Consider the following 23,160-nt stretch of genomic DNA (forward strand, 5'->3'; position numbering starts at 1 on the left):
CCAAATTCAGACAGTGCATTCTTTCTGAACTGTATGTTTTATGATCTTAGTTTAGGGGCCTCGTAAAAGATGTAGTGTGCAAGTCACAGCATCCTACACTCCCAGGGCCATAACCACTGCATCCACACTGCTACCCACAGCACCCTTAAAGACACTTCTGCTCCCTAGTGTTTATTGCCAAAACAAATTTCTGGGCCTAACATTTCTGCTGTTCAACTTCCCATGGAAAAGTTTAATAGTTTCTATTATAAAGTGGATTTTCTCACATGTTTGATAGTCTAATAGGAGCCAGGAACTGCACATCTTGCCCCATTTCATGATTAAGAGTTGAATTTCAGTTGGGTTTCTTACACATGGCACCAATACATAAGCACTCAACTTTCCTTCCATGCAGTTATTGGAAAGATGGCAGTTTGGCTGCACCTAAAACATGTCAAGGAGTATTTCGCTTTTCTTCTGTGCTTCTGTGCTTCTGTGCTTGTTCCTTACCTCGTGCCACTGGAGCACAGGGCAGCACTCCCAGGAGAGCAGAACTGGCTGATCATCCCCAGCAAGTCACCCCAAGCATACAATTCCTCCTGGCACCACGTGGACACAGCTCTGGACACACCACAGGAGGGCTGGACCCAGATACTGCCTTGGATCTGCATTGTACTGATGTGAAAACAAACATCCTCGGGGACTGACAAAGGAGGGAGGGGTTTTCCTGTGTCCAACAGCAAAGTTCATGTGTTGCTAATGACTGTCAGATGAAAGCACAACTGTTCCTTGGCCAGGGCTGAGCAAACCATGCCAGTGTCAGTCTGACACCCCTCAAGAGCTGTCTGACAAAACAAACCAGGATCAGACGAGATCCCTCCCTGGGAGGTGATCCTGAGCACGCACCCAGCCTGAACAGGAGGAAGAACAACCTCAACTCCTGCCCTGTAACAAATCCCAAAGACTTCACTCAGCCTGGGAGTGATGCCTGGGAAGGTGATGTGCCACCATCTGCAGAGCCCTGACAAACACAGCCAGGAACTCTGTACACAGGCAGGCAGGGACAGGACAAGGGGAGCAGTGCCAAACTAAGGGAGGGCAGATTTGGGTTAGATACCAGGAAGAAATTCTTTACTCAGAAGGTCCATGGCTGTGCCAGCAGGATGAGACCCCTGAGAGGTGCCAGCCTTGCCCCTGCTGTGTTCACTCACTGCCCACGGCAAACCTGACCAAGCTTCAGGAGCTCCTAATATTCAACCACTGTAACAGGAGGTTTCCACAGTGTAATCTCAGTCTCTCTGCTGTGAATATCAGGGTGAGAGTTCATTTCCTTCTCCTCCTAAAGCCTCATCTTCCTCAGATATTCCCCACACATGCCTCATTTACCAGCTGTGGAGTCTGGAATCAGCTACCTGCTGAATGCTCTCCCACTGCCCAATGCTTTGGAGAGCTGAGCAATTCACTCCCATTTTTAGCAACTGTTTTGTACTTTACCTTTGACAATGACAGTGAATTTTTTGGTAGGTATTATTAGACACAAGTCACTAATTTCCCTGTGAAAAGAATAAAACCCACCCCCACATCTGTTTGTTAGAGTCGAAGAGCTGAAATCTTAACTGGAAATTTATGGTCTTACCTAACGTTATCCAACTTAAAAAGCTCCTCTGTGCACTTCGTGAGGGATTCAATTTTACAAACAGAAAATATGGGGATTGAAACAATTTGTGCTCATGTCCAGATGGAAGTTATTATGAGCTCTCGGAATTAACACACATTGTTTTGACTTCGGAATGTAACAGCAAAGCAAGTTTCCCCAAATAAATGCTCTACCAAGCTAGCACTGAGCTGCTTCTAATTCCAGTTGAATTCCCCTGAGAGCAAGATGTGGTTTCCATTGTTATTATCCTGCTGTTTTACAAAACAGTACCACTTTATCTCTAGTAGAGTCTTTATTTCAGTCATTTTCCTCACTATCAACCCTGTCTCACTTCTCCCCCGCTCACGTTTCTCCTCTGCCAGCACAACTCCAGGTAATTGTGAGAGGGAATAAAACATTATATAAAACTCTGTGAAACTGGGAGAGCTCATACAAATCCTTTCAAGTATTTCTTTAAGTTGATACAAGTTTTTCTGGGCTCTTTGTCTCTCACCCACAGTGATCAAGACTTGCAGGAACGATTCAAGAGAGGTGATGGAGACCCAGGCTCTTCTCCTAACTCTCCAGTGAAGTCACCACTGTCCCTCCCAGGCACCTCCAGCCTTCCCACAGCACACTGAGGGAACTGGGCAATGGATTCACATCTATTCATGACAAAGAGTCATTTCAGGACCGGTTCTCTGAATTAAGGCCAACACCTTTGGGCCTTAAAAGGATCCTCTTTCAGGTCTGGAGATGAGAGAGAGGCAGCTGCTCATTCTCCATCCAAACTTCATTACTTTCACACATCCACATGAACTAAGCACATGCAGGAGCTCCTCTGAAAGCAGCCCTGAGATCTTCTAAAAGCTACTTCAGTTCAACAGTTCCAGCATCCCCAGGAGTACAAAGGATTCACAGAGTCTCGGGTTTTCAGGTCAAGTCAGCCCCTGAGCACAGGGGGGTTGTGATGTTTTCCTGCAGTTATCTACCTGTTCTGCTTCCACAATGGAATTTCCCCTTGGCAGAACTATAAAAAGCAGCAACATTTGACCAAGGATATCAAAACAAAGATGACCACAACAGTTTATGTGGACATCAGTAACACTTTCCTGATTAAATAAGTAAGAGAAGCCCCCCCCGAAATCCCAAATTACTTTCATTATGTTTTTATATCCAAGAGCAGACAATCCCAAACATTTCCATGTGAACCACTGGTGTTGCACAAACCACTTCAAAGCCTGGCCACCACTGCTCCAGCTTGCACAGCACCACTGACCCCACGGAAATTTGGAAACTTTTTAAACACAAATACGCACTGAAAGTCTTCATTTACTTTTATGGGTTCAAACACTTGCCAGTGGTTTCAGAAACCAAGTGCCAGGAGCTGGAAGGCAGCACGGGTGAGTGGCCCTGTGTCCAGCTGCTCAGAGGCCTCAGAAACAGGACAGGGAGAAAACCAGAATGAGAGGTTTCGGTGGGTCCAACAGGGACAAGTCAGAGATAAACAGGAAAACAAGGGAAGTGGTGACAGTTCCTACAAAATGCAAGAGGCACAAGGGCCAACCAAGCCCCAGCACACGGCCTGCAAACAACCGGCACATGAAGAGGAGGAGGAGGACAAGGAGCCCAGAGGTTCTTGTTGCATCCCAGGGTGGAATGGCAAACTCCAGCACGAGATCAAAAGCAGCACCACCACTCCCAGGCTACAGACTGAACTAATGGGTTTGTGGAAGCAGAGATTAAGGAAAGCATTGATTTGATAGTAATGGAGAGGGAAAGCTATCAAAGGGTATTTAATCCCTTTTTCTCACCAGTCTTCCCCCATGAAGGTCAAGTGTGAACAGCTGGCTGCTATTACTAATACCACCAACAAAGAGGCACAGTCTAAGCTCCATTAACAGCCTGGTTAAGTGAATTTCCAAGATTAGCAGGGCTTGATTAACTTCATTTTAAGATATTTTAGCCTTTAAATAATTTCAGAGCCGCTGGAGGTTATCATCCAAAATACACTGAGCACGGGCAAGACACCAGAAGTCTGGAAAATGGTAAATGCAATCCAAGCTTAAAAAACAAACAACACAAAAAGATCCAGAAGCTTTACTTCAATCTGGGGTAAGGAATGGCAAAAAAGTGATGGAAGAGAGAACTGGAAAAACAAACAAGAAGAAACTAAGCATTAAAAGGCCAGATTTTTCAAGAATAAAACTGTAAGACTAATCTACTTTCAAGCCTTACAAATGGGTTAGAAACAGAAATGGCATATTTCTGTTGGAATTTAAATCTCTTGGCACTTTCTAGTGCAATATGCTCACAAGCATGCTGGGGAAATGGGATATTCATGAAGCAGGAGGGAGTCCAGAGCAAGGACTCTTTGGGTGCAGTGAGGAATGGCTGCAAATGGAAGTGCAGGGGAAGGGGGGCTCCACCCAGGTGAAGAGAACCCCAGTTCCAGCAATATTTGATTTAGGAGAGCTGGAAATGCAGCAGCACAAAGCTGAGCCTGAGTTCTCAACCCCCCTCTCCCCAGTTTCTTCCATCACCAAGTTCAGGACTGTGGCTGAGAACAAAAGGTGCATCTCTGAGGAGACACTCGAGGTGCAGGAGGTCAAACATGACTGAGAACCTGCACAAACCCAGAGGGGTTTGGGTGCTGTGCAGAAGGTCCCTGGGGCTGCTGCACTGAATGAGATTCACTCTGGGAGTGAAGCTCTGTTCGAAGTACAAACCCAGTGGAACACAGGGAACTGGAACTAAAAGGACAAGAGCTGTGCTGCATTTCTGCCAATCCTCTCCTCAGTGCTTGGAAAGCAGCACTTGCCCAGCTGTGTCCAGCTGTGGGCACTGCACTGCAGGAGAGATGGGGACTCAGGTGGAGAACTGGAGACAGGAAGAATCCTCAGATACTGAGGGAGAACACTTTAAAAATGGAAGGAGGTCTTTCAGAACATAAAAGTCTGCAAAGAGGAAGAGACTTAAACCAGATTATTATAATAAGTGATTATGTGATGATTTTTAAAATACATGAAAAGCAAAGAAGTAGGGTTGATTGGAGGTCCTTTTTTTAAAAATTAAGTAAGACTTAAATTAAGCAAGACTTCAGATTTTCTACTTGTGTTTTCTTACAAGAGTAGAATACTGGTTAAAGTAATAATACAGCAAATTAAAGACAGCAGTGAGAATGACACAGATGGATCTGTAAGTATGACAGAATAAAAAAGCAGAAAACATTTACAATTTTCAAAGCAGTGTGTACAGACTCATGGAATTTACTATTTGAAAAAGAAAAAAGATTCACTACTATCTGACCAGTCCTTCTCTAAGCACCACAGAATAAAACCTCAAGCCCAAAGCTGTAAGGTAAGACAAGGATTTCAAGGATGTATCTCTTAGTTCACAGATGCTCCCCACAGAGAACAGCATCACCAGACAGCACATGCACACAGGTCATACTGACACTAAGCAGAGGATAGATATAAATAAAGAATAATAATAAAAAAATCACCTCAAGTGTACCTACCTGTGCTATATTTTTGTTGAGAAGATAAACTCCATATTCAAACTGAAGCTTCTCCCCTCCTTTTGGATATAAAGGAAATCTGATGGGAAAGAAAAAAAAAGAGGGGAAAATATGCATTTAAGGTGAAATAATTCAGATGCTTATGCAAACTTCCAAATCCCCAGACTCCTTCTCTGAGAAGGTAAAGATTTAACAAGCTTCCCTTGCTGACTTCTCCCAGGAACCCCCTCGCAGGATGTTCTTGGAAACCCTTTGCAGCCCCAGTCAATCAGCCTTTTAAAAACTGATGTCAGAACTCAGCTGAGGAATTCCAGATTTTTTGAGCATTTCAGGTTTTTAAAAGATGCTTATTATTGTGGGTTGTTCTGTGATGGGCAGAGCACAAAGCCCTTCACACAGAAGACATTTGCAGGCTCATTTACCAGAGGAAGAGTCAGAATAGAAGTGATTCCTTTCACACACCCCCAAAGGTTTAAGTCACAGCACCACAGGTCAAGACAGCCCTTGCAAATAGGCTCCTGATGTTTACTTTTCCTCTTTAATCAATATTGCTCACCACTGAAATGTCACAAAGAGCTTGTGGAACAGCACAGCACCACCTCCCCTGCTGTGTGAGGAGGGAGAACTAAAGTTCAGCCCCTAAAGCACTGAAACCGTTTGACAGCGTCTGCATTCAAAAATACCATTTTATACATCTGTCCCAGAGCTCTCAGCTCGAGTGCAGCAGTTCTCCTGAACAGCTTTCGTGGCTGTACACTGCATTTCTGAGGGTTGGCTTTTAACTCCTCCTCAGCAGCAGAGGTTTGAGGTCACCCTGGGCAGTTCAGCAATCTCGGTACAATCTGAAATCCACGTTTATGGGAACTCCACCATGAAAGGAGCTCCTGCCTTCTCAAGAGCCACATGTCCTGCAGCTCCTAATCAAGATGCTGAGTGTATTATCTGCATAAAACCCCACATTAAGGCAGAAACCAAAGGCTCCCTCAAATATAAGATACAGAAGATCAGTATCTACTAGAAACAACACACATTCTGGAGAGGTGATTAGGCAAAGTGGATTTTATCATCCATCAGCCCCACAGTAGAGTGCATTTGCAACTTTTAAGAATTATATAGTGCCATTAAAGCTAAAGGTCAGCAGGGCACGATCACAGCAGATCAAATATTGAGATGTCAGCTCCAGGTTTTATGCTGCTTTCAAACTCGCTGGGTCACTTCAAGTTGAGGAATATAAAAATCCCTGTGAATAGTGTATATCTAACTCACCTTGCTTAATAGATCTATAAATCCAACTAGTTCCCCATGCAAGAAAATGAAACCTTTCCAAATGAACACATGCTACAAAAATTCCATTCTAAGTGTAAAACACAAAGCAAAAGGAATTCATCTCCATCTCTCCAGTTACACTGCCCGGGCAGAGCAGGGGTTACATTTAAAGGATACCTTTACAATTAACAGCCTAAAACCAACCCAAGTTTGACAATAAAAGCACCATTAGGAACACAAGCCATGTTTCACTCCAAGGTAGTATTTCATGAAGTCACTGGTAATGGGAACCATGTATTCTATTATTAGACACAGAGCTCTTCAATCCGTATAGAAAAGAGGATAAAAACTGGTTTATGATGCTACCATCTCCCACACACAGGGAAAAATTAGGATTTTCTGTTTATCACACTGCTCCTGCTTCTTTGCCAATATTCACATTTCTCCCCTCTAACTTGCACTAATTAATCTTGAAAGCTTTTAAAACCACACACATCCCGGGTCAGCCTTCCCAGCACAATCACTGACAGGCCAGTCTGGAGAACTGTCAGTGCTGTCTCTGGCTGTGCACATTCAGGACTCCAGAGACAAAGAGCCCCAACTCTTCTGTCTCTCTCTGGGTGTTATCTTGCTTGCCCATTAAGCCTGGTCCCAAGCAATGAACTCGAGGGAGAGGAACCCCAACATTTCACACAGCGCTTCGCTGACTATAATCAAACACAACTCCAACTGCTGGCTCCCCACATCCAATTCTTCTTGCCTGCTCCACAGAAAAGCAAGACTGGGAGCTCAACCCCTCCCTCTGGCATGCTGCAGAAAGCTAAGTCTTCTGTGCAAGGTTTTAGTTATCCTAAATACTTTTGAAAACTACTATTTCAGTACTTTTATAATCATAAAGCACGTAATAAACTGCAAAATAGCCTCTGCCTGCCCACTCTGCTCCAAAGTGCACCTTCCTTTCTTCCACTCTTGCTGGTATGTTTGGGGGGGAAAAAAGAAATCATTGAAGCTCCTTTAAAGCAGAACACAGACACCTACTCTGAGATGGCAAATTCCAAGGGGGAAGAAGAAAAAACACAAGCCACAGGGACCTGCTGTGTGATCACCAGAAAAGATCATCTGAGAGAAGTTGTCAAGTAATAGGAATTCTGTTCTGAGTCAACCTCTGGTCCTCCTCAGAGGAGCACTTACCACTGCAGGAGACCATCCCCTGCCACGTGAGCAGGCAGTAATTTTGAACTGAACAGCTTCTGCTCAGCCAGGTTCAACCTGTGCTCTCAGAAAAATATGGTGATATTTACTCACAACTACAGAATATAATATTTCAACAGCACTTAGACTCCTTAAAACACAGCCCTAATACACCCTGAGCAGATGATCTGTCTATAAAGAGCAGGGCAGACAGTAGGAGTAATTTTAATAGTGATTCATAAAGAATATCAGTTACTCCTTAACAAAGGGTTGTAACCCATCTCTTACTGCCTTTTAAATATATGGATTAAACCCCTGTTTTTGATAAGACAGCCCAGGCAACAATTTGTGACTAAAGTGTCTCCACTGCTCACTAGTACTGGTGTATCTAAAAACCAGAAAACTGATTAGAGAAAAAAGATCTTTTCAAGCTGCCTGCAGAAATTGATTCTGGAAAACCACAGGCCTGGTTCAGAGCTAAAACCAGCCTGATTGTGGTGGTGGTTTAAGCATTAGATCTCTCTTACAACTCAGAGAAATTGTGCTGAGTATTCTACTCTAACCACTGAAAACTCCTCTGCACTGTCCCACCTTTCTCAGCTGGCCTTACACAAGTACTTCTGAGCCCTCAAGAGCTCCTCTAATTTCAGATCCTCAGCTCATCTTTAGCTGTTTTACAGAATCTCTTCAGTGTTTGATGAACATGCAAGAGAATCCCAGGATTCTTGGTTCAGGCACACGGTAACTGTGAGGGAAAGATGAAAGAATCCTTATTCCATACATTTACTTCAAACCTCAAGTATCTCCTATGAATTCAAGTCCGGGTACATTTGCTGTTGTGTCCTGTGATTTATGAACTCCTCTGCATCCAAAACTATCACATGTGTACTAATATACTGGTGGTCCATTTTTATTGTCTATAACAGCCTGTCTTTAATACAAACTATTTTTAAAGCTTAAGAAATTGCTTCATCTTCAACTGCCTTCACCTGCTTCTACTTTGGTATTACACCATGTGTTTTAGATCCTTTATTCTCTCTTCTGTTCAGACTTCTGCCCAAATTATATTAAAGTTTAATCTCTACTTCAGAAAGCTCTGAAGAGAAGAAGTGGGTAGAATAATGATTTTTACACCTCACATCTGACTGTCCTCCACAGGCTGAAGTGTGGCACAATTTCAATAGCACCTTACATCCCATTTGGCAAATGTGAGTGAAATCTAGTCTAGAATTATGCTATGAAGCCTTAATTTCCAAAATCATGCAGAACTCCGAGGACCAGGAGTATTTGTAGCTTTGCAAGTCAAACTAACAGCAAGGACACTTATGCCCTAAGAACACTTAATTCTCATAGAAGGGCTTGGGTAGGAAGGGACCTTAGAGACTGGAATCTCAGTCCCAAGACTAAATAAAACCAGCACCACTGTATTTTGACATCACTGTATTTACAGTATCTGACACTTCCTGGCCAACTGCACCAAATTTGTCAGAAAACAAACTCAACCTGGCTTTTTCCTTCACTTCTCATTTCCCAGGACAGTGAGCAGGATGGCTGCAGGGAGATGGCTGTGGAGCAGACTTGGCAGGATGCAGCTGAAACCCAATTATTCACTATTATACAGATAAAGAACTGATGTAATTTGTGTGTCTGTAAGACACTGGTGTGATAACAGAGCCATCCATCAGATCCAGGGAACAACTGTGCCTCACACAACACTACAAAGTATGGGGCAGTTAAGAAAATGATGAGTCTCAAGCTTAAATCTACTGATGGGACACTCTATACAAGGATAGAACCAAACAGCCCAATCCAGATAAGATAATGACCTGAAAAAGTCACAAGTTCTTGCTTGATATGCCTGAAGTATGAGGAGTGTACAAGAAAAAGGTTTAAATATTTCCTGAGTTCTTTCACCCTCACCCCCTTTTGGGGGTCTGCAAGGGAGGAAGGAGGGTTTTCCCCCCAACCCAACCACATCCTGCTTGCTCACTCCAAGGGAATGTTGGATCCAGGAGAGCAAACTTTGTGGTTTAAAAGTGCTGGGACTTCTCTGAACCAGAAGAAAGCAAACCCTTTTAAGTGAGGATGACCACCACTGTCCAGCCAGCACTTGAAATCAGGATTCCCCAGGACAATTCAACCCAAATATTAGGAAAAGTAGGCTGCTCAAAAGCCACAGGCACCAAAATCCCAGCACTTCCAACCTCTTAGCATCCCACCTAAAGGACAGGGCACAAGGAGCTTTGGCTGCACAGCTTTAAAACCTGTTTCCTTCTCAGAAAAGGTGCACCACAGCTCTGTCAGCTTCAGAGCAGAGACTGGCACAGATCTGCAGCAGAAGACCCAAAATTAAATGAAAAGGCAGGAAAGAGGATGACAAGTGTGCACTTTACTTGTTGGAGATTAAGGCATGAATATGAATCCCAAATCCCAAGGGAATTCAGGCTGGATTACCATATGGGTTTGAGTTCCTACTTGAGAGGAAAAGCTACACTTGTAAAACAAACTCGATGACAAAAATACAGACTGCCAAGGGGGAAAAGCACATCCTCCTTCAAGCTTTGCACAACACAGAGATAATTAGTTTAGTGGGAAAGGAAAACATCAGCAGTGTGACTTTCTGCAGTGTATTTTCAAAATGCCTGTGTGAATAGCTAAGGTGGTGATAATGGAAAGCAGGAGCATCTCTCTGTAATAAGTCTAACTGCTGTGCCCTTGCTCTTGGACAATGCACAGCAGCTTCAGTGTGGGCAGACTGGAGGGAGAAAATACAAAAGCAAAGACCCAGATTCTGAAAGTCAGGCAGTTCCTGATAACAGTCACCAATTTATACAAGAGGGAATCATTCCACTGCTTCAGCAATAATGCTTTCAAAGAGCCCCAAGCACAGAGAGGAACCCAAGGAGCCACTGACACTGATGGCTTTTTGTTAATTGGGCATTTTGTGACAGATTTCAGCTTGGATTCCAGGCTTGCACCATCCAAGCCATGATGGATGTCACAGCACAGGGGCTGCCTGGAAGGGCAGAGCACAAACCTTGCTATCAGAACCGTAAATCTCCTGCCACTGGAGGATCATTTTTAACTGGAGGACACTTTACACAGGGCAAGTCCCTGCTTATTTGAAACAATGAAGTCATGTTTTGAAAAAGAATCTCATCAGGAGTATAATGTTCCAATGGGAGCAAATTAAGCCTAGTATGTCTTCACAGAAACATTTCTCAGCTGGAGATGTCTGGGGTCAGTGGTCTCATCCACTGCAGTAAACAAAAATCTGCTCTCTCAGCCTGGCCAGGAGCATGTAAAAACTTCCAGTTCCCAGAAAGAGTGTTAACAGGACCTAAATTTATTAAAGAACACCTGATCTAATTCTTAATCTATGCACTGCAATATTTGCTGACCCACTGAAGGCACGAGCATTATTTTGGTAATCAAGAATAAAATAAGCCAGGATTCGAGCTAAATATCCTCAAGAATGTAGAATGTAAAAATACAGTTCAAGAGAAGTTCATGGCAGAAAGCATTCTTTGAGCAATATAGCTGCACACTTAACACACACTCCATCTACCCCAAAGATTCAGCTCTGCTTTGACAGCTATTGGATTTCTCAACCAAACATCTCCCTCCATCTGATTTAAGTTTGCCAAGATTTCTCCCCAAAGCTGCCATTTCATTATCTCAGCCAAAGCCCCAAATATGATTAAAGACTTCTCCACTGAGCTGGGGAACGTTCATGTCAGTGAAAAGCTACCCTTCACTTGCTGGTGTCCCCATTTTCCAGGTTGCTTTGTTGCAAGTGGCTCATCTGTTCCCAGGCACAGAGCAGGAACCCTCTCAGTGCTGCTGGACCAAGCCTGTTAAAATTGAGACACTGATTTTCCTGTTCTTCCAACCTGGAGAGAGGCCCCAGCAGTGAGGGTCACCTACAGACTGTGCTCATTCCACAAGTGGGTTCCAAATGCTCCAACATCATCCATAGGCTGGTTCAGCAACACCTATTTGCAAATACAGCTTGTCTTCCAGTTCTTTGAGGTGTGACAACACACTGAGGAAGGTAATTTGGAAGCAGTTTTGGGGCAGAACTGACAAGGAATCCCACGTTGGTTTTATTCAGAGAGCCTGAGAAGAAACTTTTCACATCAGAACTTCCACTGTCAGTAACTCCCAGCACATGATTTAACCCTGTGAAGCACACACAACACAATGCAAGCTTTCCTGACCAGCAGGAGCAGGGCAGTGCCCATGCCCTGTGCTGGGCACTGCTGAAGCACCCCCAACCCTGGGGGCTTACCCTGTTAGCAGAACTATTTCTTGAAGCCCTTCTCATTTCCAACTCACCTAGCAGGGAAGTAAGAGTTCTTGAAAATCTTTTAAAAGACACAGTGTGAGCGACACTGCAAAAGTCCAACAGAAATAATTGCTCTGAATGTGCATTTCACCTGTCCAGACACACCTAGGGTACTAGAAAGGTGATTAAACTCCAGAAACCCCATTATTTTTCTTAGAGGGGTATATATATTTCCAAACTGTTTATATTACAAAATACTACGACACGAGGAGCAACACCAACACAGGGAATTTCACAGCCTATGTCCCACTCCAGACATAACAATCCTTATTTTGCCCTGAGCTGGAAGCTACTCTGCACTCAAAACTCTGGGAGCAGACTAACAGAAGCATGAAATGCAGGGCTCGACAGACAGTGTCAGGACACATCACAAAGAGTTTAATCCCAGCATTCTCACGCTGCTGATGAGAATGTGATGAAGTGTTAGGTTTCAGTTGCACCAGAACAGAGCCAAGGAACTGAGGTGGTTTATTCTGCAAACATGCTGCTTGTCACTGCACAGAGGAACATGCTGCTGTCCCAGGGAGCTTCAATCTGGGAGTTATATGTCCATAGAATCATGTAGGTTGGTAGATCTTTAAGAATGACCCAAACCCAACCATTCCCCAGCACTGCCAAGGCCACCACTGAGCCACGTCCCCAAGTGCCACATCCACAGGGCTGTTAAATCCCTCCAGGGATGGGGACTGCCCTGGGCAGCTGTGCCAGGGCTGGACAAGCCCTCCCATGAAGAAAACCTCGTGTTTTAGTACTACCAAAAGTATGTTTTGAATAAAGAGGAACACACTTACTGAATGGATTATAAAAGCTAATACCCCCATGATTACAGGGCTGACCATACACTGCATGGCAGTCATTCCACACCTCATTCCACCCTCAGGAATCACAGAATCATTATGGTTGGAAAAGACCTCCAAGATCATGGAGTCCAAGCTATGACCCAACACCCCCTTGCCAACCAGACCAGAGCACTGAGAAAAGAAACTTGGAAGTGTAGTAAAATCTTTATACATTATAACTTTAAAAATACACACATTTACTTATTAATTTGCTCTGGAGTGAAAAACTCAGCTATTCCCCCCCCAAAGCACAACTTCTGGAAGCTCCTAATAAGGATCTCGGGGCAACCCTGCCATCAAAAAAAAAAAAAAGAAGTACAAAGCCAAGTAAAATGTTTAACATAGTCAGTAATCAGGATGTATGTGTTATAATAAAGATTAAATACAGGGATTACCTCACTGCAATTACTCAACAGTTTATGTTGGAGTTTGAAAAGCTGCTAAAGGACAGGTGACTGAAATAAAGAAATTTAATAATGCATGTTAATTGCTGTGCTCAGTGCAGTCAGGAGCAAGGGAGAAACATGAACCATTAGTTTAGAAAGAAAACTGCAATTTATGACATTTGAGGTTTTCTGTAGTAACCAAAGTCCTTTGAGAGTTGGTGGGATTGTCTCTCCAATAGCTGGGAAGAGAAGATTCTCAGGCAGGAGCTAATCCTGAAAAAATCTTGCAGAACACAGGTAAATGGCCCAACAGGGATTCATACTCTTAGCTAAACTTTCTCCTTTCCACAAATCTATTGTGAAATCAAGGATTAAGTCATGAGGGTTTGGAAGGCTGTAGCCTGAAGGACTAAACCCTCCAATCTGTCTCAGACAACAGGAAATTGGGTTAATCTTTACACACCCACACACAGGCAGCTCTACTCCTCAGAAATTTGTTTTGCAGATATAAATGTTCTAGTTTGTAATCCTCCTCCAAGTGATGCTCAGGAAGGATATGACCATATGCTTCAAGACCTACACTGAAGCAAAACAAGTTAATGTTCTGTTAAGTCACCCAGGAAGTGTTTGGACAAGTTATTAAAATGGCACCCAAATTACTCTGCAAGACATCATTATGTACTTGTATTTTATTGTGTCAAAACAAGAAGACCTGAGTGATTCCAACTCTTAGGGCAAATTACCTTGTCTGTCCTGCCCAAAGTCACTAAGCTGCAAAGAGAAATCAGACCCTTCCAAGCATCCCCATGCTGTCAGCTAGGCACAATAAAACCCTTCCATCCTGATCTGGATTCTTATGCTGAAAGACAACGATTACAGAACAAACAAAAAGCTCTTTAGTGAACATTAAGCTGATTTACAGTAGGTGGCAGTTTACTGTGCTCTTTTTCAATGGATTAAACCCCTCTGTGTTAGAGAAAATTTGTTTCCTCATGTTTCTCTGCCCCCAGCCCAGCACTGGCAGTAGCTCCCAGTGAGGCTGCACTTGCCATCTGCAGTTTATTCCCACAGACAGCAGCAAAACACAAAGGGCAATTTTTCCAACCAGCAGCCAAAACTCACCTTTAAGAAACACTATTTAAGTTTTTCTAGCATTACTGGAAGCCAAATCAGAGGCGTGCGTGTGCCAACAGAGCGAGAACAACAAAGCTGAATTCCCAGAATTCCAACATGAGAAACTCCAATGACTACTGGAAAGAGTGCCTTCAAATTCCCTGTCACTTCAGAGGACCCAAAACTGTTCAGGGTGAGGGTTTTTTTCAGTGTTGATTCGTTGTTTTCAAGGAGAGACAAATTGTGTGTCACTTCAGAGCACCCAAACCTGTTCAAGGTGGGGGGTTTTTTGGTGGTGATTTTTTGTTGTGAGGGAAGTGCCTTCCCAACATACTCACTCTCGCTCCTTCTCGGTGAGCTTGTCGTTGATGTTGTCCTTGATGGTGGAGCGGGAGCCCTTGTGGATGATGGGATACCTGAGTGGCACTTGCAGGAAGAAGGAGATCATGGAAACCAGGTGAGCAGTGTAGCCCAGGGCAACGGCGATGCTCCCGTCATCCTTGGCTGCAAGGACAAAGAGAATCCACTGTTGGATCCAGGGAATGCTGGTGCTCAGCCCTGCTGCTCAGAGAGCACCACAGTTAACACAGCCCTCAGAAACCAGAACTTAGGAACACTTAAGTCACTTTGGAGAGCTTTGCACTCCCTGTGTTTGGCTCTCATGGAAAGCTGGTCACGGCTCGTTCTCCTGCCAGTTTTACACGTCCACAGCTGAACTGCCTGGCTGGGGGAGGGCCAAGGAAAGATGGGAAAAGTGGAACAAGGTTCCCAAGACAAAAGTCAAGCCTTAAGCTTTGTGCATTTGTGTGGGTGGACTGCCAGGGTCAGGGGAAGGCTGCACTGCTGCACAGCTCCAGCCACCAGTGAGGTCACTTGGAGAGACACCCTCCCCAGGGCAGGAGCTCTGCTCTGCGCCAGGAACTGCAAAAACTTGGGTTAACCCCTTGGTTGAAAGTATCCTTTTTAATTTGACATTTCAGGTTTCAACCTGGGAGCTTCACCTGCTGGGAATACACTCGGGTCTGGTGATTCAAATGACATCCTTTAGCCACGTCAGGGCTTTTCATTTTCCTTTTCTCTAATTTTAATTCTTTGTAGGGGATACAAACAGCACGAGAGTCACCCCTCCTGATGCACAAGGGAATCCCATGAAGTCAACCAAAGAGGACCAGCAGCAAAACTGGCTTTTTAGGGAATCAATTTTTTTTTTGATCCTTCAGATGCCTAATTTTTTAAAAAAATATTACCTACTGAGTGAGATAAGATCCATGCCAGGTTTCAAATTTAACTGCATGTTTCAATAAGGTGAATGCTTAGTACTTCTTCATCACAATACAGTATTTCTAGAGCCTTGGATAAAGCATTAGTAATTCTTTTGTAAGGAATTAATACCAGGAAACTGAAAATGGGCCAGAAGATGCACACCAGTGATTCCTCAAAAATTACCCAACTGAGTTCATTACAACACTCAGTGCAATCAGGAAAACAAAGAAACAGACTGGGTTTTGTCCTGCTGACAAATTAATTTGTTTTAAAGATTACTCTTCCACTATTCTGCATCTGATATACATATTGTCAGTACAAGTTAGTTACTATGGGATGGCTTTAAAGAGTTAGACAACAGATGCAGATTCTTTTTGCTCAAGAAACCAGAGTGAGCAAATACTGGGAAGTTCTCCAAGGCATTTTCCTGCAGCTCCAGTCACACCAAACACGTGCAGCTGAGTGCATGCAGTTACCTGTACAACTGCTATGCACACAGGCACATGAAATATTGGCCTCTGCAAGAGGATGAGGGTCGACAGTTAAAGCAGCAGCTGACTTGTAAAGCACTCCATACTGTCACAGAGGTTTACAGGCTCCTTTTGGTGAGGTATTTATCCCAGAATTTCACCAGCAGCTCCAGCAAACCCAACAGGGATTCCTGCCTGCTGCCCCAGCAAGACTGATGGACTAGAAGTGGCCCCAGAGGAATTTTAGGTCAGACTCAAACACTCTGCAGAATCCCCGGGTTTGGGAGGCACCTCTGGGAAGGGCTCAGAGCAGGGGCAGGGAGCAGCAGGTTGCCCAGGGCTGTGTCCAGCTGGGCTCTGAGCATCCCCAAGGATGGAGACTCCACAGCCCCTCTGGGTAACTCCATGTTTGGACTCTCAGAACACAGAAGTGCTTTTCCAAGAGCCAACAGAAACCTCCTTTGCAGTAGCAAGGGAGCAGGGATAAATAATTCCTAAGGTTTTTTTTCTAGTCTAGATCTTTCTGGTCAAAAATTTGGATCCCAAGCCATTATTATCAGTTTACTTAATTCCATGAAATTTAGAAGCAGTGTTAACTGTAACAGCTACATTAAGAATATTCAGCTACCTTGAAAGTCTTCAGAATTAGGAAGCTTGACTCCACAAACAAAGTAATCCTTTTGATCATTCTGTAAGTTTAAAAATCAACAGTGGAAAGTGAGAACGGAACAATAACATCCAGAAAACCAAAACCTGCATAAAATCCAATGACAACAAAGCTATGAAAAAAAAAAAAAAATCAAAATCAAAACCTAAATATCCACTTAAACTCAGAGTGACTTTGACACAGTATTTTAATCCACATTTCACAAAACTCAGAAAATACGTGCAACTTTTTTAAAGAAGGAAGAGCTTCATTTTAAATCATTATATAAAAGGGTTTGGAGTTCAACATTTTGACATCTGTTTCTGTGCACTCTGTTAGAGTTCAGTTCACCTACTGTCAGGGTTACTTTACACCACTGTAAACAACGTGGCAAATATCCAGTAAATTAGAGCTACAGCTATTCTACCATTGCAGTGGAGACCCCTCCCTGGGAAGCTTGCAATCCAAGGACCAAATGTAAGAAGAAGCTGGGATACACAGGATGAGCAAAGAGCAAATTTCATCATGAATAAAAGAGGATATTTGCTTGCACTGTTCTAAACAGGGAGTTCATTTCAGCTCAGGTAGATTTTTAGGATGCTGCACACATACCAGATCAATGGGGTAGATGTAGGACAGCTCTGACAGCAGCTGCTTGCATCGAATAGTCTGCTGGGCATTTGTCTTCAAAAGCTGTTCTCTGGGGGAAAGAGATCCCCAACTCATTAGTTCCCTCAAAAGCCTTAAATAAGGCTCCCTCCTGCAGCTCCCCAGGTATCCCCTGCCCTCCCCAAAAGCTGGGTAACTCCACCCAAAACAGCACCACAGCAGGCAGAAGTTGCTGTTTTCACACGTTCCTCACATTTCAGGGGATTTTTGACTGAGAATTAGGTATTACAGAGCTGTTACACTAAAACAGACCTAGAAGCCCCAGCAGAGCCCACACAGGCAACCAAGCATCTTGTTTTCTTCTCTTCTAGACTTGCCACTGGTAATCCTCCCCTTAGATATCTGCAAGTTGTAGCAGAGATGTTTTAACAGAAGTTTTGGGGCCACAGGAGGAAGGATTTGGTGCCAGAAGTCCCATTTCCAATGGCCTACTCTCAAGCTTGTGTTTCTTTTCCAATTGCAGAACAAGCAGAGGCCCTTTTACCTCTTGGCAGTGCATTCCTTCCTTAATTCACACAGGGATTCGTTGTGCTCTCCAAGTTTCTCATATTCAGTCCCAAATGCATTTTCTAAACAAGAGGAATCAGGGAAAAAAAAATAGTATCAGGTATTTTCTTAGTTAGTAGAAGTTTTAAAAGTAGATACTGACACAAATGCTGGCAATAATCCTCCACTGACTCTTCCCATTTTCCATGTTATGCTCCCAGAGTAGGAAATGCCAGCACAGTGGGATCTCCAGGCACCCACTCACCATCCAAACACAACCAAATTTCAGCTTCCTTTCATACCTGTTCCCCTCATGGTCAAGCAGGGCAGGAATGAATTATGGCACCCCAACCTTGCACAGCCAGGATGAAGTACATGGCAAAAAACTCATTTTAGTAGTGACTCATTACTTGAGACTCAAATAGGCTCTAAAAAACAACAAAAAAAATCCTGCAACAAGATCAAGCATTTGTGTAGCTTGGCCTTGGTGAGCTCCAAAGGGGCAGTGATGCAGCATTTTACTGCAGGACACCTTCCCAGTACAGGAAAATACCAGGATGACTGAGCATTTCACCTTTCACTTACATAGCAGGCTATTAAGAGGGATTTTTTTTCTCCTAACACTTGAACTGGAATCCTAATCACAGGAACAGTAACTTTCCCCCTGAGGTTACAAAGCCACTGTTTACTGTATTACAGTGCAGCCCTTCTGATTTTCTCCTAAAATGTTAATTAAGCACGGATTAAAGATTACATTAGAGAGGTGTCACAGTAAGAAGTTATTTAGAGACAAGACACCACAAACTGCTGCCCAAAACTCAGTGTAACACAGATGGTGAAGAAATTATACCTGCCTGCAGATTTCAGATAAAGAAAAAACACAGCACGTGAGAGCCAGACAATGAACAAAACTGAAACAGAAACCATGCCATTTTGGGCACCATGACCATAAACCAGGCTGAGGGTTCCTACACTTACCTCTGTCACTCAAACTACTTTTTTGCTTGTGCAACAAGGCTACTTCTTGACCAAGGGCCTTCTTCTGCCTCTCCAGTTCATTACGTAGCACCAGGATCTTCAGCTGTAAACATTCACTCTCCTTCTTCTGTTGGGAGAAACACAGACTCAAAAAAAAAGAAGGCAAGTTTTTCTGCATGGAAGCAGTTCCACGAAAAAGGGTATAGGAGGGAAGGAATAAATAGGACAAGATTAGTGCCTGGCAGACTAAAGGCTGAGTTCACAGATTACCACAGGTAACAGATTCCCAAAGCCTCTGATGGTTTTCTGCTTTGGAAGGAGAGCAACTCATCCGTGTCCCACACATGGACATGTGCCAGTGAGCACCAGTGCAAGGAAGTCACCACAGGTCACCTCTTTTCTGTCAAACCCACTGCTCTGAGCTGAGCCCAGCTTTGCTGGGCAGAAAGCAGAAACCAGTGCCAACAGACTCTTCTGGAGAGGGGAAGAGGGCAGGCAAAACAAACTGTCAAAAGCTATTGCAAGATCCAGTACAATTCCTGCTTAAAACGAGCATGTCACTTGACTGACAGCTTTTGCTGGAATTCTGTTCATCCAAAGGGAGTTGGGGTGCAGCAATGTACAGCCAGTAGACTCACCTCACCCTGAATCCACCACAGGTTCCTGTCAAGATTGATCTAAATCATTACAAGTTTGTTTTTCCTGAAAAGCCTCTTCCGTGCACTGTGCAATGTTTATGCTTTTATAGCATATAAAAAAAGGTAAAAATAGGCTAAGCAGTCTATCAATCCAGCTGAGCACCACACACAACTCACAGCCATTACATCACACAGCCCTCAGGTGAGTTCCCATTTGAAATGACAGGTCTGAAGAAAGATTTTAAGTTCAAGTGTTAAAAAAAGCCAAGCTTAGGATGAAGACATCAGCCAGACGCTTCAGCGAGCCCACGAAAGGAGGTTGTAATGAATCCAACATACCAGCTCGTTCCGTGTGGATGTACATCTCAGCTTCTCTTCAATCTCCCTCCCTATCCTCTGCACAGTTACCTGAGTCTGTTTGATTGCACACTGTGCTCTGTGGAGCCTGCAGGGAGAAGAGAAGTTACAGCTGTGGCACGTCCTGCAGCAGGGGCTGAGGCTTCTATCCCACACTTCCCAAAAGTCTGGAAGGTTTTCTTACCAAGAAAGCCTTACCCAAAGCTAAAACTTTTAGGCAAAGAGTAATAACTGAGTGACACTTGCCTTTCCTCTCCATCTCATTTTACACTGGGAGAACTTTCTCCATTTAGTCCGTCACGTGATGAAGAGAAAGTTTTACAAGTTTTCACATCCCGACACTGAGGCAGCAAATCCTGACTGCTGGGAGGTGTTTTACTCACTGAAAGAGTGTTTCAGCTCCCAGTATCCTGTGATTTAGGTAACTGATAAATTGTTGGGAAGGTCATTTGCCATGTGAGCTCCTCACAGTGATTTGATCAATTCTCACTACAAAATTCATAGGTTGTTAATAACAAAGTTCTTCTCCCCTTGCCCAAGTATAAGGAACAAACATCCATTCACGCTGACTCCTCAGAACAATCCATATTGTGGAATACTGGTTCAGCTGGGTGAATTCATACCTAAAGATATACCCCAACCTATAAAAACTGCTCCGCAATCAAGTCTGCTTTTAATAAGAACTGGATTTCTTTTTAAGCCAAACATCATCCAGCCATTTCTTGCACTGTAAAACCCCAACAGCGAAACTTGGCTGCCTTGATGCCAAACAGTGCCATTTCCACTGCAAGGCAGAGCATTTTCTGACACTGCCTGACTCAGTCCCAGGATGTTCACTGCTGTTCCAAGAACTTTCAAATGGTAACAGGAGGAACACGACCGCATCCAAAGTTAAAGTCTTCCAAGATTAAAATTTTAGGGACTCCATGTCACAAAAGCAGCAACTATGAACAGAAATCTCCCTTTCCCAGCCAAAACCAGTCCCCACGTGGAAATCTGTGGTCATCCAACGAGGGGAATACAAACTAAGCCATAGGAATGCCAGCGTGGAAATTTTGTCCATCATTTCTGCATGCACAAGACAGCCCTTGGTGGAAGCAATTATGATTGCAGCAGTGGATGGAGATCAGCAAGCTGACACCATAAATCTGGATTAAAATTGATAGAGAACGAACGGAGAGAAACTCCAACCCAAATTGACTGCACCTTGTTCCCACTTCTAGGCTGAATGCAGGGCCAGTGCTCCAGCCTAAAGTCAGCCCAAACTGTGCTTTGAGCACAGCCCAGCCTGGCTTAGGAAGTGCCAAGGCTGAGCCCACGGATGGCACAACCCACGTGCTATCAGCCAAGGCAGGATTCTTCCTACGTCATTCAAGACTTCATTTTTCAATATATTTTATTAAAATTATCACATCCACAGCACTTAAGAAGCTAACTGAGGGCTTCAAGAGGCCACTGGCCTGCTACCAAATTTCCTCTGGGGCTGGGAGAGCCAAGGCAGCTCCAGCAGAAACTCCAGCCCTTCTGAAGGGATGGTTCAGCCAACAGTGTCGTCAGCCCGTGTCTGCAGAGCTCCCAGCCATTGTCAGCCAGCAGCACAGCAACTGGAAGGGGAAGTGGGACAGATTTACTGCCTGGGGCCCCCAGAGCTGCTGTGCAGTTGTCCAACCTCAGCCAGTTCCACGCTGCTGCCTGGGAAAAACCGGAAAGCAGAGCGGACATTAAAATTCCTGAGCCCTCGGATGGATCCGAGGTGGGGATCCACGGGGCTGCTGTTCCACTTCCAGTCTCATATCACCTGCTCTCTGAGATGGGGGAAAGGGAGAGGAAACAAAACACCCTCCCTTCCTTTGGAAGTCTAGGAGACAGTGAGACAGATTAAAAACATAAGCCACACTGTAAGCTGAGCCCAACAAAAGCTGCACCCCTACTCGGTCTAGGAAGAAGCAGCAGGCATAACCTCAACATCTCTCCTCTTCACTTGCTAGAGCCCAAGTTCCTGAAATACAGGCTGTTTGGGTTCTTTCTTCAAGGCTTTTCAAGTCTGACATCCAATGGTTTCCCTGCTTCCCCATAAAATAAAATAAAAAAAAAATTTCTAAGCTCACAGGCCCCTTTCTCCCTTGGCTGGAAGATCTGAAACAATTCCAGCATACAATGTTCTGCCAGTCAGTTCAATGTGGGTACTGCCCTGGAGGGGAAGTTTTAGACTTCTTCCCATCACAGGATTTTTTTGCCACAAGAATCAAGAAGATCAATCAGTTTTCCTGACCTGAAGGCCTGCACAGTGCACTGGCCCAACAGAACCTGACTGTACAACCCAGGAATGTGCTGTAACAATACATTTACTGTCCTTCAGCCTGCACTAAGTTGGAAGGTTCGGCTGAAGCCCTTTCAGACAGGCTGCAGTGTCCTGGTCCCTCCTGGTCGTGCATTAGCAGTGATTTACTGGTTCACAGAGCAAGTTCCTTGCTGGCTGCAATCTGTAACAACCTGAAAGCTGGAGTGCAGTGAGACTTGTGCCTATTAAGCTCACATATGCTTGTATTTACATTAATGAAAGAGCCTCGGCTTTATTAGACATTTGATACATGATTTTGCAGTTCTATCATCCATTCCAAATATCTATTTGCTTCTATCAGCCACATCTGGATTTTTCATGTACAGGACCCTTAAGCCATAAATACATCAATTAATTACAGCAGTCACATACTACAGCTACTTCTCACAAGAGAAATAAATGCCTCTGGTCTTATTTGCCAGAACAACCTTAGTTTACAGCGAGACTAAATTTAAACTGAGAATTACTACCAGGGATTTAGAAAATAGAATGGAACAATCCTGGCAAGAAGTGAGATGTAGGATCCTGGAAGTAAAGTACCCAAACCTATTATTAAAGAAAAAATAAGCTAAGGCCTTCCCATTAAATATAAAACCTGGAATGCACACTACTTAATATCAACCCAGAAATTGGATTGTGGAGAGTGCCAGCCAGCTATAAAGTATTTTTTACATAACCCCTTAAACCATCATTTGCTACATCTGCTTTCCCACAAGAAAAATTTTTCTAATTTATAATCATATACTCCCTTTCCAATTTCCTCAGAAACCTATACCTACAATTTGTCAAAAGCAGATGTAGGGCAAGAGAAGACAGTAGGGAGTAAGAAAAGAATAAAATGCAAGTCTGACTTACTCATTTATGACATTAAACCTCTCCAAGAGCCAGTGCTGTCAGAAACTCACCCAGGACAGCACAGATAACTTTCCAGCATTCTTCCAAACTGTTTTGAGTCTTACCTGTGAGTCACATGTGAGTCCTATGCTGACATGTGAGTCTCCATTTCAGCCTTGCATGTGCAAGACTCCAATTAA

The 23,160-nt window shown here is 43.9% G+C and overlaps 1 protein-coding gene across 3 annotated transcripts in view; it reads right to left on the bottom strand.

Moving 5' to 3' along the window:
* UVRAG (UV radiation resistance associated) overlaps window positions 1-23,160 on the bottom strand; it is a 61,693-nt gene that overhangs the window by 16,046 nt on the left and 22,487 nt on the right. For all 3 annotated transcript variants that reach the window (XM_051779404.1, XM_051779405.1, XM_051779406.1), the window contains exons 7-13: window positions 19,768-19,873; window positions 18,791-18,917; window positions 17,811-17,895; window positions 17,270-17,357; window positions 16,640-16,700; window positions 14,617-14,782; window positions 5,136-5,214 (exon numbers count right to left, since the gene is read on the bottom strand). In XM_051779404.1, the coding sequence (XP_051635364.1) occupies window positions 5,136-5,214; window positions 14,617-14,782; window positions 16,640-16,700; window positions 17,270-17,357; window positions 17,811-17,895; window positions 18,791-18,917; window positions 19,768-19,873 (712 nt within the window). The remainder of the gene's footprint in view (window positions 1-5,135; window positions 5,215-14,616; window positions 14,783-16,639; window positions 16,701-17,269; window positions 17,358-17,810; window positions 17,896-18,790; window positions 18,918-19,767; window positions 19,874-23,160) is intronic.

Source organism: Manacus candei, unplaced genomic scaffold (assembly GCF_025592945.1).
Source record: "Manacus candei isolate 608988 ecotype Guabito, Panama unplaced genomic scaffold, ASM2559294v1 h1tg000014l, whole genome shotgun sequence".
Lineage (NCBI taxonomy): Eukaryota > Metazoa > Chordata > Aves > Passeriformes > Pipridae > Manacus > Manacus candei.